This window comes from Macadamia integrifolia, unplaced genomic scaffold, assembly GCF_013358625.1.
Source record: "Macadamia integrifolia cultivar HAES 741 unplaced genomic scaffold, SCU_Mint_v3 scaffold1173, whole genome shotgun sequence".
NCBI lineage: Eukaryota > Viridiplantae > Streptophyta > Magnoliopsida > Proteales > Proteaceae > Macadamia > Macadamia integrifolia.
The window spans coordinates 52,714-72,045 of record NW_024868108.1 but is presented as its reverse complement, the minus strand read 5'-3'; the positions used below and the strand labels follow the sequence as shown (position 1 = coordinate 72,045).

Below are 19,332 nucleotides of genomic sequence, written 5' to 3'. Positions count from 1 at the left end.
GATTTATGGAATGTCATGTCTTTTTGCAAAAACCACATTTAATGTAAGAGGTGGATGGTTAGTTTCTTTGGTCACCCCTTCTTGGATTCTTACTTTGCTTTTCTTTCTTCCTAGATAAATTTTGTCCATTATAACCCAGTCCTTCTCTTTCATTTGGACCTTTCCTTTGAGATCCAAGAAGATTGTCAAGGTTCCTTTACCCTTGGGTGAAAGTGCAAAGGGTGGAGTTCAACTTGGAATTTTCTTTCTCCAGTTCACTCACCTTTGAGGTTAGTGCATCCACTATTTTATTGAGTGCGCCAACCTCTTTTTCATGTTTATTCTTATCAGACTCTAATTTGAAACTTTCTTCGTCCAAGGCCTCGAAGGCTTCTTGAAGTTCCTCATTAGAGTCATTCATTAAGGATTCAAGTTGGGTTTGATATACCTCTTGTTCTTCATCTCTGATAGCCATCAAGGAGAGGTTGGTGACTTTTTCTTCAGATTCGCTTTTTCCTTCTTCATCACTTGAGTCCTATGTAGTTGCATAAGCTTTCTTCTTTGGTTTATGTGGGCATTCGGTTATGAAGTGTCCAGGCTTTCTGCACTCAAAGCACACTATATCTTTAGAAGAGATTTTCTTGGGTTTAATTTTAGATTTACCTTTTTCCATATAAGATTTATCTCCGTAGGATTTGTTCTTGTGTTGAAACCTTCCTTTCTTTTAAGGAACTTGTTGAACTTCCTCGTGATGAGTAAAATTTCATTTTCCATATCGAATTCTTCATCTTCATCATCATCGTTGACTTCGTCAATAGTCTGAGATGACTTTAGAGCTATGATTCTCTTTTTGTTCTCAAGATTTGGTTTGTCGGCATTCAATTCTACTTCATGAGTTTTTAGAGATCCAAGCAAGTAGTCTAAAGAAATTTTTGTCAAGTCTTTGGCTTCTTCTATTACTATTTTCTTAGGTCTCCAAGCTGTAGGCAAGGCTCTTAAGATTTTTTTGACTTTTTTAGCATTAGTGTAAGTTTTACCTAAACTTTTGAGACTGTTTATAATGTCAGTTAATCTTGTAAACATAGAAGTTATTAACTCATTTTCTTTCATAAAGAAGGATTTGTAATCAGAAACAAGTTAGTCTACCTTTCTTTCCTTTACCTCTTATGTACCTTCATGTGTGACAAGAAGCATATCCCAAATATCTTTTGCAGTGTCTCATGCTGACTCGGTTGAACACTTGTTCGTTGAGGGCACACTGAAGGAAAGTGATTGCATGGAGTTGTACTGGATGAGAGTAATGTCTTCAGCTGTCCATTCTCCTTCATCTTTTGGTACTGTTTTTCCATCAACTATTTTGGTGATGGTGTATGGTCCATTTTCTATGGCTTTCCATATGAGGATATTATGACCACACACAAAGTTTTTGAATCTGCACTTCTAGAAGGAAAAGTTCTCATAACCTAGAGGGGGTGAATAGATTATACTAGTGGAAATTAAAACTTTTTGAGATCATATCTTCGAGTGTGATTGTGAATTAAAACTAAAGCGGAATAAAAGAAATAATTACAGTCACATAACACAAAATTTATAGTGGTTCGACTCAATCCGAGTCTTATCCACTCCCTATAAGAACTCTTTAGTAAGGTATTTTACTAGTTCTCCTTTTACAGTAGGTAGGGAAGAAAACCTTTATAATCTTTTTCATGGATAAGAGTATCCTATGAATCCCCTTTATAGGTAGAGAGGCACCTTTACAATCTCTTTTGGAGACAGAGAAACACCTTCCTCTTTTTAGGATAAGAGAATCCTTATAACCCTAGGTACAGTCTAGAATTGTAAAAACAGTAAAATTAAGAAGTAGTGGAATAAGAGGAATACCTCAAGTGTGGTGCAAATGATGAGAATGAGAGATGAATAATGCACCTTATGTAAAGTCCTCTCTATGGCTTTGACTTGCACGGGAGAGAGAGTGGAGGACTTGATTAGGACTTGAGCTCTTACAGGAATTCAATGACTTGAACAACTCAAGTAGGATATAATAATCTTAATGGCTCTTGAATGCTCACAATAGTGCTTTTAATGCTCTTGCTTGATTGATATTTAATTAAGAACAACTAGGGTATTTATAGGTGAACTTAGTGAAGCATTTTTGGTAGAAAATCAGGCTCTAACGGTTGTATTCTAGGACCACCGGTTGATCGGCTACCACGGTCAACCGAAAAGAGCCATTGGGAACAAAAACTAACTATTAGAGTTCTTCTAGAGAGGCACCGGTCGACTAAGACTTTCTGCGAATCAACTGACTATGGTCTTGGACAATTCTGGTCCACCGCTACATCCAGCGGGTCAACCAGGCGCATAACAGGCCCTATTTTGATAGAACTCTGCCATACTGATCAGCCCTCAGTGTTTTGACCATACCTATTCAGTTTAACCTCGGATTAACTCAAAACTAGTTGTGTTGGAATCGTGACTCAATTTCCCACAACTCTTACGAAGAGTCCATTTCTTGATACCAAATTTAAGGTTACCTAAAATTCCCTTGAGTCAAGTCACTCTGTTTTCATTGAATTTTACTAGAACATTTTGCACTCTACCACCTAAGGTCATTCTATTATGATGCATGAGGTGCGTGCATATGCAATGCGTCCACAAATTTCAAATTATACTATCTAACCTATTGTCTTCATCTTGGGTTTTGAGATCTTCATCCTTGGTCTTCAGATCTTCATTCTTAGTCTTGAGATCTTCATCCTCAGTCTTAAATGTCTTTGGGCTTCAAGGTCATGTCTTTATGAGTTCTTCCTTGATGTTTTGATTTGACTCTTCTAAGTGTGTCTTCAAACTAATTTTACTTTCTTCAAGCTAATCACACTTTGTCAAATCGAGTTAAAGACATATGTTTGTTTGTTAATACAAAAATACATTAAGGAGTGTGGGCATATTCCCCAATAGTGGTTGTCCTCTACTTTTGAGATGAAGGACATGGGTGAAGCCAACATTGTGTTAGGCATCAAGATTATTAGGAATCACTCTAGGAATATTCTTTGTTTATCTCAAGAGACTTACATAAAGAAGACCTTTGAACGATTCCACATAGATAAGTCTAAACCCATTGACACTCCCATGGACAAGGCCTGTGTTTTGAGCCTTGACCAGTGCCCTAAGACTAATGAAGAGAAAAATCAAATGTCCAAAGTACCCCATGCAATAGCAATAGGTAGTCTGATATACGCGACGATGTGCACACATCTAGATATATGTTTCGTAGTTGGCATAGTTAGTTGTTACCAAAGAAATCCAAGATTATGCCATTGGCAGGCAGTGAAAAGAATCTTTCGATACTTTTGTGGGACCACTAATCTCACCCACACCTACAGTGATTTGGATTTGAGATTGAAAGGCTACAGTGATGCCAACTGGGCTAGTGACAGAGATGAGCATAAATCTACTTCAGGATATGCATTTGTCCTAGGAGGTGGGGTTGTATCTTAGAGTAGCAAGAAGCAAACCTGCATCGCCCTATCCTTGACAGAGTCTGAGTACATTATGTGCTCAACGGCCGTTCAGGAGGCTGTTTGGCTGAGGAGGTTCCTACAGTGCCTTGGCATTACCACTCATTCAGGAGATGCGGTGCTTGTACACTGTGATAGTATGGTAGCTTTGGAATTTGGTAAGGACCCCAAGTTCAATGGGAAAGCCAAACACATAGACATCAAATATCACTACACTCAAGAAATGGTTGTGCAAGGGGAAGTTATCCTGAAGCATTAGTAGCATGGTGGCTGATCCTTTGACTAAGCCTATTACTCGGGACATTTTCCTTACTCTTGTTAGGAATCTAGGACTTAGACGCGGATGATTTGTATTTTGAGCTTTGACATTTTTTGTAGACATGATTATTATCACTATTTGATGTATATATGAGACTTAATTCTTTAGAGTGATTTACGTGTGTACACATTTTATTTAGTAAATATGCCACCAGGTTGAATCGACCCAATCACACAGGTGATTCACCTTGGCGCTTGGAGATAGCAAGTGAGATGAACAGACAGCTTTTTAACTAAGTGGTGCCTCAGTTAGAGCTAAGATGAGACATTTCTATAGTCGAACACAGAAATCCCACGTCTCAGTGTAGCCTACTTATAGCCGAGTGTGAGAACTCAGGCAGCGCCATGGGGGCGACTAGGCTGATTTACTCAGGTTAGGTGCTTGAAAGTGCAACTGAACCCAAACTCGTATGGTGTTCTTTTTATTTTATGAGTGATATGCCCACCTTAGTGGGAGTTGCACCATAGCATACATTTCATATTGTATGTGCTTTATTACGACCGTTTGTGAGAGTGACTAATGGATCCCTTCTTTGTCACTGTGTGAACCACTTGAATCAAACTGAGTTGGTCCTATGGATACTCTCTACCTGAGACCATGTCATAAAGAGGATGCCCAATGATGTTAATTTGACGTGCTCCTTAGGATCATGGATGATGTGGTCCAGCGGGACACGATTAGAAAAACAATTGGGAATAGTCAAATTGACATGTGGGCTTAGGAAAAACTATTCGAAATTGCACCCTTGTATTGTGGCTTGTTGCCCGGGTGATTTGTAGTATTTATGTTTCGACATAGTTATAAGCACATTGCATGTTTTAAGGTTAGCATTGCTCATCATGAGGGATCGAGAGTGCTAGACTAGGTGTAATTGGATTGTTTAGTGTACCTCTGATTATTTGTGAGTGATGTGCTATGTTGGTTAGATGGAAGCTTGATGTAGCACTCCTACATTTGTATTATCTCGTTAGGTTGCATACTTCATTTCCTGTATGATGAGACACTTATGGTAGAGAGACTTCTAGAATGGATAATTGAGTATGTCCGCTCTGCGTGGGCAGGTGGGAGATGTTAATTAATATGGGTCGGATTGGGTTTCAACCTAGTTCTTTCATGGGTCGCCCACTTGGGGTAATCATAGACCCACTAGGATTGGGAACTCTAGCTAGCCAATTCTCTATAAATAATAGGATTTTGGCCACAGAGCCAATTAAGGGTTTTGACCTAATCTCTCTCTCTCTCTCTCTCTCTCTCTCTCTCTCTCTCTCTCTCTCTCTCTCTCCCTATTCTTTTCTATCTCTCCCAATTGTGACTGTGTGTTTCCAAGGATCTCCATTGCAATCCTTGGATTTGGAGGGTGAAATATTGCCTAGCGAGATTGCCGCAACCTTTCGTTCATCGCTGTTCATGTGGACCGACGCATGGTGCAGCCCAATCCATTCCGCTGCTAGGAAAGCTATACTGAGGTAATCCCTAATAGCCGTTTACTTTCCGTTTAACAGTTAGAAACCAACATCATAGCCTAAATGATGAAGTGCTTTTTTCTCTTTTTCCATTTTAATGCCTTTAGGTCCTTCGGCATCAGTACAACTTTTGGTTCATATTTTTATCGCATTTAATATGTTAAGGATTATTCGCAAGAACCATTTTTATGAGATTCAATAAGAAAATCTCTTGAATATTCAAGATCTTACAGGATGCTAAAATTTCAATGTAACAACTCAAGGTTTTTAGGTATGATAAAGAGAAAGATCTTAGTGAATGTCTGTTGAAATGTAGATTGTGACTTTAACAACAAGGTTACTATACGTGTAGTGATATGATATCATAATAATGAGATATTTGGACAATTCAGAAATGCAATGTTCATTTCTTACTATAAAATTGATTGCTTTTGTAACTAAATTTTGAATTGGCAAATGAGAGAGAGAGAGAGAGAGAGAGAGAAATGAAACATCCTCACCACATGTAACTAAAACAGTATTGTGCACCAATGAACCATCCACAAATTGACGATGATGCTAAAAAATGGATGCCACATAGAAAAAGAAGGGGGTGGGGGAGAATTATGTTATTGGATTGTTTCCTCATTGTAGGTTAGTAGTTCAAACAAACGAAACATAACGAGCAAGAGAGGAAATTTCTGATTGTATTCCTCTTGTAATTGCTCTCATTTTCTCTCTTGTATTAGTCCTTAGCTCAAATTGGTAGAGCACTTGGGGAGTACCTGAGAGATGGTGGTTCAAATCCATCAAGACTCATTGAATTTTCTTTTGTTTAATTTAAATGCGATCCACTTAGATTCACATTTCGATGTTCCCCCAAGCTTTGAGGTTCGGGTTTCACCCAGGCCAAAAATCGAGATCTGGCTAGATCTTAGTAAGATCTTGTATTTTTTTTTTTTTTAAGAACTCGAAATGGGTTTCAGTGGCCATAAGCCAAGTTATCCCCTAAATCTTGCCATCGAGCCTATTTTAGGCCTTCTAAATACTTTGGAAACATTAGATTTTTGAAATCAGACTCAAAACGGTACTTTGATTTCAGACCTAGATTGTTAGTCTATTGTGTAGGTGAGCTCTATACTCTAGGTTATTCCACACAATATATAGGTTGGTAGTTCTCGAGATTTTTTTTTCTACAAGTGTTCTTGAGAATAAATGGAGCTCCAAAATTTTATGTTGAAGTGTCAATCTTCAATCTCAAAGGATTAAAATTGATGTTGAGGCAGTTAAGATGAGATTTGGTAAAGAGAAGCACAAAAAACCTTAGTTAGGAGGGTTTTCTTTTACTTTTGAGATGAGACAAGAGAGATTATGGCAAAATGGTGAGATCTCAGTATCATCTTGGTGAGATATCAAGATCTCATTGAGTTATTGTAATTTTTACATATCGCTTATCATCTCGAATTGATAAATAAAAAAAGAGAGATCATAGCGAGATATCTCCGAGATCTTGAGCTATGGGTTCCCCTAGTTGGCACCCCAATGCATGTAACAAGTTGAAAAAAAAATTAGATGAGTGAAAATTTTTTCATTGAATAATCCAAATCCAATGGTGTTTATTGTTTGTTCAACCTAGTACAAACAGGGATTCCTATTGTGTGCTTCTTGAGTAAATTTGAACTATGCTTTAGTGGATTGGGTTTAGGCAGTTATTGAAAATACCCTCCAAGGTGTCAATAGGTAACCTTACTTTTTTTCCCCTTGTTTTATTCTAAAATTTATTAAGACAGTACTTAATGTAGGGGTAGAAGTAGGTTTTCAAAAAATTGGAAGTCATTAATGCTGTTCTTATGGGAAATAATAGATTTTCCCTCATTGAAAAAACTACATCAAATGCATTGGGGAATAAGACAAGGACCAATTAAATGAAGGTATTAAGTTTTAAACACACCTATATAGGTGCCATTCAAGCACTTCCTTCAAATTTAAATATCATTAGTATGCCCTAAATGACCATAGAATCTCATTCTTAACAATATAATCAAGATTAACAAATATGACAAAATAATCCTAATTTCATCAAAATATCTATCACTTGACTCAATTACCAAAAATTTGATAAAGATGTCCAAATTGCATATAAATATGCCTAAATTTCATTCAATTTGACCAAAATTGATTAACATTACTATCAATTGAATTAGGTCAAACTAGGTCTTGACCCGATTCGTTCGTGGGTCACCCACTTGGGGTAATCATAGACCACTAGGATTAGGAACCCTAGTTGGCCAAATCTTTATAATAAGAGGGTTTTGGCCATAACAAAGCAATGTTTTTTTTACCTAATCTCTCTCTCTCTCTCTCTCTCTCTCTCTCCCAAAAGTGTTTGTTTCCAAGGATCTCCATTGCAATCTTTGGATTTAGAGAGTTGAACATTGCCTAGCTAGATCGTTGCAATCCTTTGTTCTTCCCTGTTCGTGCAGATTGACGATATCGTAACCGGATCCATTCTGCTGCGAGAAAAGCTACATTGAGATAATACTAGATATCCTTTTACTTTTCTATTTACATTGGTATCAGAGCACATGTTATTGGTTGTAGCATTGCACTTCATTACACTTGATCGAGCATCGCTGCGACTCCTCACACTTGTCGATGTTGTGCCGCATCGCAAAATGTTTTTCCATGGCGATGCTCTTGATCGACCTATGTGTTGCGCACATGGCTGCAAGGATTTTGGCCACTACCACTTCTTCCTCGTGAATACTTATGAGCCATGTTGTTACTAGCCACATCGGTAACTGCCAATAGAAGATGAGCCAGAGGCAAGTGAGACGCACTATCATCTTCTCTAGACGAAGCAAAAGAACCAATTTAAGGGAATATGTTGCCAAAAGACTGAAATGCCTTTTTGAATTTCAGTTTACAGTATAATTATGAGATTCTAATAAATGAAACTCAATTCTCTAAATTGCTTCACTTAATTGATTCTTTAATGCCCATTGTATATGTATTCGTCTTTTCATCATTTTGTTATTTTGAGATGTAACCCACTTTTGTTACATGAATAACAATATCTATATATATATATATATATATAGTTAAAAATATTCAGATTAATCCTTAATGGAACATATTTCACTTCACTTTTAAATTTATCCTAAGTATGCATTGAGATGACAAATATGTATGGTGTAATCGTTAATTGTGTAATATGCCTTTAATCATTATAATTCATTTCAATATCCACATGGGACACCTTGAATCGATTGTAGGACATCAATTAGTAATTTTTTTTTTTTTTGAAAAATTAATAAACTCATTAAAAAAAAAAAATCTGGATATTTTAAAACGTGAGGAAAAATAAGAGGTGGAAATTTCCTTATCAAGGGAATCAAGAAAAAAAAAATGTTCTAAATGTGAGTGTAAATATAGGTTCAAGTTTAAGAACCGATAAAAATATTTATTTATTTATTTATTTTTGGGTAGAAGACGATCTTGTTGACCTTCAATCAAATGCACACAACACTAACTAGGGGTGAAATAGGGCCGGGTTTCTTCAAACCCTAACCCAACCCTAGGTCCTCCAAAATTCAACCCAGGCCCAACCCAATCCTGTCGGGTTCATGTTTAGGCCCAACCCTGTCGGACTCATACCAACCAAACCCGGTCCTAATTGACCCTATCAGGGCCGGGTTGGGTCAGACTGGGCTGGGCAGGATTGGGTTGGGTTGACCTTGGCTTCTACAATGATTGGATTAACCTTGATTGATATGTTTTTTCCATTCATATCTCATACATTAAAAAATTATAGAAAAATGAAATACCAATTGAAGCCCTAATTTCTATTATAAAAATGCAAGGTTAAATTTCGGGCTTGGTTGGGCCGGGTTGAGGCCTCAACCCTAACTCGACCCAACCCTGACCTATGGTTGGGGTTTTTTGACCTTAACCTACCCTTAGGGTTAAAAAACTTGGCCCAAGCCCTGTTCGGGCTCAGGGCAGGCCAGGGAGAGTTCGGGTTGTCAAGGCCAAAATTTCACCCCTAATGCTAACCAACAATTTTGATCCACAGAATCGATGGACTTAATATATGTCTGATTTAGTCACAAGTGGCCCTAGTTTTATACATATTATGATCAGTATATCAATGTGGTGGCAATAATGATAGGGGTGTCAAAACCTAGCCCGAACCGATAAAACTGACCAATAAAACCAGGACCAAACCAAACCGATCCTTATTGGATTGGTTTTGGACTAAGCTATATTGGGATTGGCTATAAATCGGTCCAAACCAAGCTGACCAATAACCAAACCAAAACCAAACTGAATGAAACCGACAAAAAAAAAAAAAAAAAAAAATGATTATAAGATTATAAATTGATGAATTGACTATCATTTTTTACAATATTAGCGAGAATATTTTTTATTATAAGGGAAATTATTACAAATCACTGAATATGAGGTTATGAATAGAGAAATTGATTTGTAGACGATCCTTCCATTGATTTCCTTGTTCACTATACAAAACTAGTTGGATAGTTAAATGAATGATTGGATAATAGAGTTCATTTTGTGATTTTAGTATTATTAATCTTCTTATTAATTTGTTATCCATTGGCTTCCCTTACAATGATAAACTTGATTTAATCATAAATTTAAATTGTTTTTTTCATCAAATCTTGTCACTACAAGTTGTGAATGTAAGATTTCATTATTGTTCAAGCCCAATAATAAACCAATCTAAACCAGTATTAACCCGATATTGAAAAGTTGAAATAAACCTAAACCAAACTGGACCGAAACCGATTAAAAATCGAAGTTTCTTAATGGATTGGTTTTGATCTCCCTCAATCCTATACATAAACTGATTCAGCCCAATCGAAACCGATTTGAACTGACCAATTGAGACCCCTAAATAATGGTTAGTTGAAATTTTCTACCTAAAAAAAGGAGAAAAGTGAAAATCCTTGTTTCTTTCTCTTGTTTTGTGTCCTGCTAGGTCCCAGCTCTGTGTTATGCTTCGAATAGCTTAGAAATAATAAAAAAAAATATTGATTTTAGGATCAGTCCCATAATAATAAAAAATCAAAAAAAGTAATTTAAAAATTATTTTAAGAGGAAATATCATTCCCCTCCCCTAAACTATGTCGAAATATCAACTTGACCCTACACTTTTCAAAAAATATCACTCATCTCCCCTCAAAAAAATATTCTATCTAACAACCCCAACCGTTAGAAATGGCCATTAAGTCAGTTAGTTTTCTCTTATAATATTTAGGAGTGTATTTTGGGCATTATGAGAAAAACTAGCTGACTTAACAGCTGGGTAATGCCAAAGAACCATGTGTCAAGATTACCAGTAAACTGAATATGAATAAAAGCCTTCATTTGCATAACAAAGTACAAATCGATAAATTCACAAGACTACCACTTAACCAGAGCTCCATCACCCACTGTATAACACCTGATTTTGTAATGATTTGACTTAATAGTGGTCCCCCTTGCTCAATTCCTCCAATAAAAATGTCTGAGCAACAAGGGATGAAATAGATTCATAGAAATAGAATTTTGAAGTATACAATCGTCCTGACTGGCTAGGCAAATTGAACCATGGTTGGCTCATGTTAAATCAAGTTTTGTATCATAATTTACCTATTATACTTATTACCCTTCCCCCTCCCCCGGCCCCCACCCCCCAAAAGAAAAAAATTCAGTTGTTCCACCCTTAAGAACATGACACCTATTGTATTGTTGAATTAGGAGAGTATTTTGGGCATTGTGAGAAAAACCAACTGATTTAACAATCATTTCTAACGGTTGGGGTAGTTAGATAGAATATTTTTTTTAGGGGAGGTGAGTGATATTTTTAGCAAAGTGTGGGGTTAAGTTGATATTTTGACCTAGTTCAAGGGAGGGGAGTGATATTTCCTCTTCTTTTGAAACAAAAATGAAGAGTACCCAATTGGAAATGAGAAATTGTAAGAGAATATTGTCTAGAAGATTCAGCACATGGAGATTATGGAAGAAGTTATTTTGGAAAGAAAGAGAGAAGCACCCAAAATAGAAGTAGATAATGTAAGAATAGAGTGCAATAGAGATTAGAACTGAAGTGAGAAGGAACCAATGAAGTGATCTCGAAGATCCAACAGATTAACCTTGCCAAGATAGGTCGAGAATCGGGATCAGAATTGACCGATATTGATCCGATCCAATTCCTCAATCCATGGTCTTCAGCCACCCCGGCTCTCCATAGGTAGGAGTCAATGATTGCCAAATGTCTCTATCCCTCTCTCCCACGTCTCTATGTACATTCAAACACGCCTGTGTATTCATCCTCTGGGTCCATACGCAGAAGTCAACGATTCTCTCATCTCTCTTCCCTCACCTACGCCCTCTCTCTCTCTCTCTCTCTCTCTCTCTCTCTCTCTCTCTCTCTCTCTCTCTCTCTCTCTCTCTCTCTCTCACACACACACTACTTACTTTTATTAGAAGGAAACTAGAACAAGAGGAAGCTAGCACAAGCGCTAGAGAGAAGAAGAAGAAGAAGAAGAAGAAGAGTTTCTTCTCTTGGGTTCCTGCACTTTGAACCACAACTTCCAGCAACTCTTATCTATATAAAAGTGTAAGCTCTCTTTTGCCACTATCAAGTTCTCAGTCAAAATGAACTTTTTTTCTCTATATGGTTTAGACTATTATTGTTCTGCATATATGTTAAGGAGCTATTGATTAGATTCATTAAATGAAGAATTTGAGTATAAAGGGATGGAGGGTTTTTTTTTTTTTTTTTTTTTTTGAAATGAATTTTATGAGGTTGTGAACTTGCAGTGCAACTCTGTTTTGAAGGATAGAGTTTTGGTATGGATGTGGGCCTTCTCTGGATTTCAGCTTTTTGTTTCTTTGGTTTCATTCCTGACCAAAATGGAACAAATGGAAGGTCAATAATTTAAATGCCAATTTTTGAAGAATCTGAGTCCCTGGTTCTCATTCATATTTAAACCATTTATGGTCAGCTGTAGACGAATGTACACAGAAAAGATGCTTATTACACTTACATGGTAATCAGCATACTCATCCTAAATTTGATTACCATGGAAAACTAATGCTTATATCTTTTTTGTTTTCCTTTTCACCAATAAAGGAATCACTAACATGATTTTTGTAAGTAAGTAATTCAATGGAGAATGGTGGAGTGATGGATAAAGTTGAAGATGGAATTGAACAGCAAGGAGAAATCACAAGAGAGAAAGCCTGTTAAATCTGATTCTCTTGACAGGGAGAATCGGACAATGTTAGAAAAGTATAACCGTAGATCATTTGAGGTTTGTTTTGTTTGTCATTAGAAAACATTGCTTCAGAATTATTATTCATTATCTTCTCTTGCTACGCGATCAAATTTCAGGCTGTGGATTGGGGAACCATCTTGAAGCTTGCATTCCAAAGTATCGGAATCGTATATGGCGACATCGGCACCTCACCACTATACACATTTCCTGGTCTTTTTCCCAATGGCATTTCTCATAACGATGATATCTTGGGGGTATTGTCTATGATCATTTACTTCCTGACCTCTCACTTTGATCAAGTATGTCTTCATTGTTCTATCAGCCAATGACAATGGGGAAGGTAAGCCTTCTCTTTAGTTACCTTCTTATTTCAATGTCATTATACATGCACACACCAATAAGAAGCATAGGACTATCTACCTTTCTATTATACTTAATTCTTACACCAATAAGAAGCATAGGACTATCTACCTTTCTGTTATACTTAATTCTTATCTTTGTTCACTGAGTCAATTGGGTATCCAAAAATATTTCTGTTGTTGAAAACATCTACCATTTGCAGGGGGCACATTTGCTCTGTATTCTCTTATATGTCGCCATGCGAAGGTGGGCTTCACACCAAACCAATAGCCTGAAGATAAAGATGTATCCAAATACCAACTTGAATTACCAAACCACAAAATGCGTTGGGCATCTACTGTCAAGTACTTCCTCGAAAGTACCAGACCTGCAAAGTACTCTCTCTTGTTTATGACTATGCTTGGAACATCCATGGTTTTAGGAGAAGGGATACTTCATGCATTTCAGGTAAATAAATCATCCACCATTAATAAATGAAGTGTGAGTAATCACAAAATGGTTTACTGGCATGATTTTTTCATGTTGATTTAGTTGATAGCCTAGGCACCTTGATCTTGTGTGACAACAAAATCATGTGGATATCTGCGGTGATCCTAATTCTTTTGTTCCAGATTGAGAGGTTTGGAACTGACAAAGTTGGTTTCACCTTTGAGCCGATTCTTAATATATGGTTCCTCTTTATTGCTGTTATTGGTCTCTACAACTTCATAAGACATGACCCAAGTGTAATCAAGGCACTTAACCAATGTACATTGTGAAATATTTTCAAACAAGAAGGATGCATGGATTTCACTCGGGGGCATCGTCCTGTGCTTAACTGGTATGCAAATGGCCAAATTTATTTAAAACCCATTTAACTCTGCTATATATATGAAGCAATATGATTGAACATGGTTAGCTTTCTTTCGACATATTCTTTCGGCATTGTGTCTTTGATAAACCAACAACAGGATCAGAAGCTTTGTTCACAGATCTTGGCCACTTCAATATTTGCTCGATCCAAATCAGCACATGTACTATCATTTTTCCCTCCATTGTCCTAGCCTATGTAGGCCAAGCTGCTTATCTTAGGAAATTTCCTCTTGATGCATATGATGCTTTCTACCAATCAGTTCCAAGTAATTCTTCTTGTCCCTTGCTTAAATCATCAATGACTCCACTTATTGAGTTAGTCTAACCTACTGTTATAACTATGTTGCAGAACCTGTTTACTGGCTAGTCTTTGATCTCAGCTTCCTTCTTCATAGTCCAACAGTCTCTCGCACTTGGGTGTTTCCCACGAGTGAAAGTTGTTCACACTTCTTCTAAATATGAAGGCCAAATATATGTGCTAGAGGTTAACCACATACTCATGTTAGCCTGCGTTGCCGTCATACTAGGATTTAAGACCACACTGAAGATTGAGAATGCTTATGGTACATATTCATTTATCATTCATTGTTCCTTCAGATAGCATATGTTTGAAATTCTCTCAAGTTTGTAACTGTTAATTTAATGCACTTCTCTTTGTATACAGGGCTTGCTGTGGAGATTGTTATGACACTCACATCTACATTTCTTATCCTTGTGATGATCATGACATGGAAGACAAATTTTGCATTGATTATTCTATATGTTGCAACCATCTTCTTTGTGGATTTAATCTTTTTGAGCTCAGTCTTTGACCAATTCGTTCAAGGGGGTTACCATCCAGTAGCCTTCGCCGCATTCCTCATGTCTGTCATGTTTGTTTGGAACTACGTATACTGAAAGACATACAATTTTGAGCTAGAAAACAATATTTCAGCAGAGAGACTCAAGGAGATAGCCAGCAACCCCACACATTCATCGAGTCCCAGGTTTAGCCATGTTCTACTCAGAGCATGTCCATGGAATTTCCCCAATCTTCACCCATTACTGTTATAATGTCCCAGCACTGCACACAGTGCTCGTGTTAGTTTCAATCAAGACTTTACCTATAAGCAAAGTCCCAGTAGAGGAGTGTTTCTTGTTTTGACGAGTTGACCCTCATGGATTACGTATCTTCCAATGCACTGTGAGATATGGATACAAAGATGTGGAAAAGGAACCGGAATCATTTGAAGATGCATTGGTGAAAGGGTTAAAAGACTTCATTAGGGAGGATTTTCTTAAGTTAAGATCATTCGAGGATGGGAGAGTTACAGGGACTGCTGCCGAAATTAAGGAGGAGGCATCAAGAATCAATGACGATGAGTCAGCAACAGAGGTACAATTGGTGCATAATGAATGCAAGAAAGGTGGCATAAAATATATTGTTGGTCAGAGTGAGGTGGCGGCTTCAAAGGCATCTAATTTGGGGAAGAAGCTGTCATAGACTATGCTTACAATGGATTGAGAAGGTGCTTAAGGCAACAAGATGAAGTCTTTGATATTCCTTGCAAGCATTTGTTGAAGGTGGGAATGACTTATGAGCTCTAGTGTTGTAGTGTTGTAGTGTTTTAGTACCATATATATAATACATATATAGTTAATAAATACATGTATTATACGTGTATAGTGCATGTTTGTCAAAAGAGAGAGGTTCTCTGAGCAAGCAAGGTACTCTACATCCTCTCACATTTTTTTTTTTAATCGTTGTTTTCTCACTTTGAAAATTGAAAGTACTAATATACTAATACATGTGAGGAGGCATAGTATACGCCTTATTTCCCCATTCAAAAATATGTTATTTAACATAAATTTCCAAAGATATGGAAAATGTGAATCTTTTATGAAGTCCAATATTGATCATGTTTGATATGTGATAAAATGGTCATTGAGAGGTGGGTGTGAATTAGTGAACTCAAAAAATCCATTCTCAGACCTCACAATCTTAAGTGATGATTTCTTTGGTGTTTAGTCACACACTCACATTATCTGACAACCCTTAGTTAAGCACACAGACATCTCCAAGAACTAATTGGTTGGTCTACCCATTGTGCAAACCTATCCAACAAAAAAGGCACTCTATATATCCACACATCCAACCCACAAACAACCACTCACAAGATGAGATTATATGTGGATCGACAATTTTCCTATATCCACAGTGCGAATGGCTTAATCTGGCCTCTGTATAACGCATAATACGATGATTAGACCACACCCACGGTGTGAGAACCAGATGCGGGACTTAGGGTTTCCCTAGTTCTCTGAATTCTTCCCCTTTTTCATTGTTTGGAAAAAGGAAGAAACATGATGATCCAACAGTCTCTATTGAATAGGAGTCACCACCTAGGTTAGGGTCTAAAACCCAAAATTGAAAGAAAAAGTGACTCCATCCAAACTGTTTAACTATGGGTTAGGTTGTGTCAAGTTGCAGTCCGAGGAAGGGTTAGGTACCTCGATTCCCAGTAAAATTCAGACTTCAACCCTAGGTTTGATACATAAGTTATTGATTAGACCAAATAAGTTTGGAGTAAAAACAAGCATTTCTATCACACATATATGCATTGAAAAGAAAACATGGCCGAAAATGTGAAGGGAATGTTCAAATCCACATTCTTGTATCTAGCTGCTTAACTCAGTTAGTATATGGAAAGTAAAGCATATATGCACTAGAGTGCAGAGTAAAGATGAACTTACCCGAACATTCATCACACAAGGCATGGTATAGGTGAAATTGAGCATGGGGTTGGGAGTCATTGTATAAATCAAGGAAAATATGTGAGCAAGGCATTGAATATACAAGTATTGTACATATATGCTAAAAAAGAGATGACAACAATAAGAAAACCGTCGAAGAAAATTTGAAATAAAATAGAAAATATTAGAAAAAAAATCAGATTAAATAGAAGATATCAAGATTTTTTGTCAAAAAAAAAAAAAAAAAAAACCCTTAGGAAGATACATTTAGCAAGCCTGCAATCTAAGATTCCACTGTAGGGAAATCTCGGAGCAAATGAGAATATCCAAGAAAAATAGCATATAAAATTGAAAATTATGAAAATTTTACAATATCTAAATTAAAACGTAACATACAACTTTTGAGGACATTTTTGTGAAAATATCTACGAAAAGTAATGCAAATAAATTGCACTTCACTGTCGGTTCCTACGAAATCATAAGAACCGACAGAAATTGCATTCTAGTTTGAGTTGACTCAGGAAGTCTGGTCAAATTAGGTTTTTAACTCAATTTGGGATCAATCTATTGTTCTTGGGTGGTCTTGATCAATTCAAACCATGTCAAAGACATACAATATGGAAGTAAAAACACACTGCTTAGGATTGAGACAACCTCAACTGTACATGGTCCCTCTACGTCTCAGGGGTTCCCATATCATCATTGCATAGCCCTTTCAGGGGGTGACAAAATGTGGTTTCTACACACGGTTAGGAGCTACAACCTCTAGTTTATGCAACTACAGTTATAGGGAAGCACCCACTCGGTATCCAAAGATTTCAAACAATGGGCTCATATAAGTTTCTCCAATTACAGGCTCATATAAGTTTCTCCAATTACAAGCTCATGACCATATACAAATCCCACATAATGGCTTACAAGTAATGACTTTGGCAAAAAAAAAAAGACACCTAGCTTCCAGTTAATAACAATAAAAGGAATTTGGGAAGAGGTTACTAAAATAACCGAGTAACCTCTAGAGATGTTGTAGATTGAACGTCTTCAATCAATGATGCACTCCTCCTCTTCTCTTTCTCTTTTTCTGAAACCCTTGTGATGTCTTCTTGAGGGCAGTTCGCCAAAATTTCATAATGGAGATTGAGGCCATTAAGATAGCTTGAAGCATTGTAAATGTTAGGGTTCCACTACTTGGAGCTCTATCTCCTTCTATTTCTCTTCTTTTCTTCCTTTTTATTTTCCTTCTTTGAAACCCTTTTGAGTCTTCAATAAAATCTCTCAACTACCAATCTTCTAAGCTTTAATGTAGGATTTGGCGCTTTGTAAAATATGTGAATAAGGAGGGTGATTGGAACTCTTCTGCTCACAATCTCTCTTATTTTCTTCTTCTTTCAAACCCTAAAACCATTTTGCTTTTCTTTTCTCTATTTCCCCATGTTCCCAACCATTTCAGATGAGAAAATCCAGTCACAAAACCGTTCTATCATTAAGTGGCCTGGGCATTGCCGCTACCACATTTTGCTACCAGTGTTGCGCAACAATATGAAAATGTCTATACCTCTCTCATCTGATCTCTAATTGTCCAGATTCTTATTTTCTATGTAAATCTGACTTAAAGAGCTACATTTTTCATGGTATGATCTTTAACTCAGGTAGAGTGCATGGGTTCCAAAACTGATCTTGAAACTGACGCATATGCTGAAGCTGCTACTTGAAGCATACATGCAATGCCTAAAAAACAAGTCATAATTTCCCACTCCAATATCAGATTGACATGACTCAAATTTTCTTGGAAACCTAACTAAAAAATCTTCATTTCTCATGTTTTGAGCTGCTATTATTTCCAAATAGATGGTAGCCCAAAAAATCTGTGAAGTTATCTGCACATTACAACATCCTTCACCTTTGGCAACACCTTTTTACCCTCAACAACATCACCTTATGCACACTAAGACTTGAACCTGTATCCTCATCATGTCAATATATCTCTCAACTACCAACTCATGATAATGCCAATTATATTAGTGTTATTGCCAGCTAAGCCAATTACACCATACTCACATCTTTAGATTGACCACCCATATGCCTGCATCTCAGCCCACTTGAGTGAGTGTGGTGTCCAACAAGACACCAGCACAAGCTTAGTGCCAAAATAACTTCCTAGTTGTTTATGTTGACAACAATGAAACCACAACACAATATAGTTGTGCTCAGCAATCTCCCCCTCTGGAAATATTGATAGAAGATGATATGTGGTATGATTGGAACACATTCAAAGAATCGTTGGAACTCCATTAAATTTTTCTAAGGTTGGTTTGCCTAGGGAGAAGTGACCAAAGCTCACACAACCCCAATTTTTATGGAGAAGGGGTTTTAGTGTTGAGATGACTGCATTAATGTGGGGAGCATACTCGGAGTAACCATCTATGCATTGAGGGAGCAATCAACAGTCATATTACACCAATGAGGTAATTTATAATTTCACCAAAAAAAAAAAAAAAAAGTGAGATAATTTATCATTAGCATATCCTTATTTTGTTTGCAAATGATTATAGGCAAAGTGTTTGATAAAATACTTAAGACATAGTTGTGTCTTATTTTGGGTAATTTGTATATTGATGATCGCTATCGTGAACGAATCAAAATAAATCCTAACTAAACTATGAGATAGTGGTAAGAAAGGGGTCGAACCCACAGAGAAGTAGAAGGCTAAATCTACTCAAATTGAGGTGAATGTTGTTTTTAAAATCAATTTTGTAAAAGTCAGAATTTAAATTAAAACTAAATAAACCAATTAACAAGAATAAGAATTATGAGAAGAAGCTATCCCTAGGTCTCAAATCCGT

At 36.8% G+C, this 19,332-nt stretch overlaps 1 protein-coding gene across 1 annotated transcript; it reads left to right on the top strand.

The window, feature by feature from the left end:
* Positions 1-13,315: 13,315 nt before the first annotated feature.
* Positions 13,316-15,239, top strand: LOC122062987 (potassium transporter 5-like). The gene is made up of 5 exons (XM_042626654.1): positions 13,316-13,351; positions 13,516-13,651; positions 14,137-14,319; positions 14,421-14,628; positions 14,945-15,239. The coding sequence occupies exons 1-5, from the start codon at positions 13,316-13,318 to the stop codon at positions 15,237-15,239; spliced, it is 858 nt and encodes a 285-aa protein (XP_042482588.1).
* The last annotated feature ends 4,093 nt before the right edge of the window (positions 15,240-19,332 follow it).

What these genes read in the sequence shown, in the direction of transcription:
- LOC122062987 (XM_042626654.1), top strand. Translation starts at nt 13,316, where the DNA reads ATGGTTTTAGGAGAAGGGATACTTCATGCATTTCAG. An exon ending in GGATACTTCATGCATTTCAG is followed by an intron (nt 13,352 to 13,515) that starts GTAAATAAATCA and finishes CTTTTGTTCCAG; the next exon opens with ATTGAGAGGTTTGGAACTGA. An exon ending in GCATTCCTCATGTCTGTCAT is followed by an intron (nt 14,629 to 14,944) that starts GTTTGTTTGGAA and finishes ATGCACTGTGAG; the next exon opens with ATATGGATACAAAGATGTGG.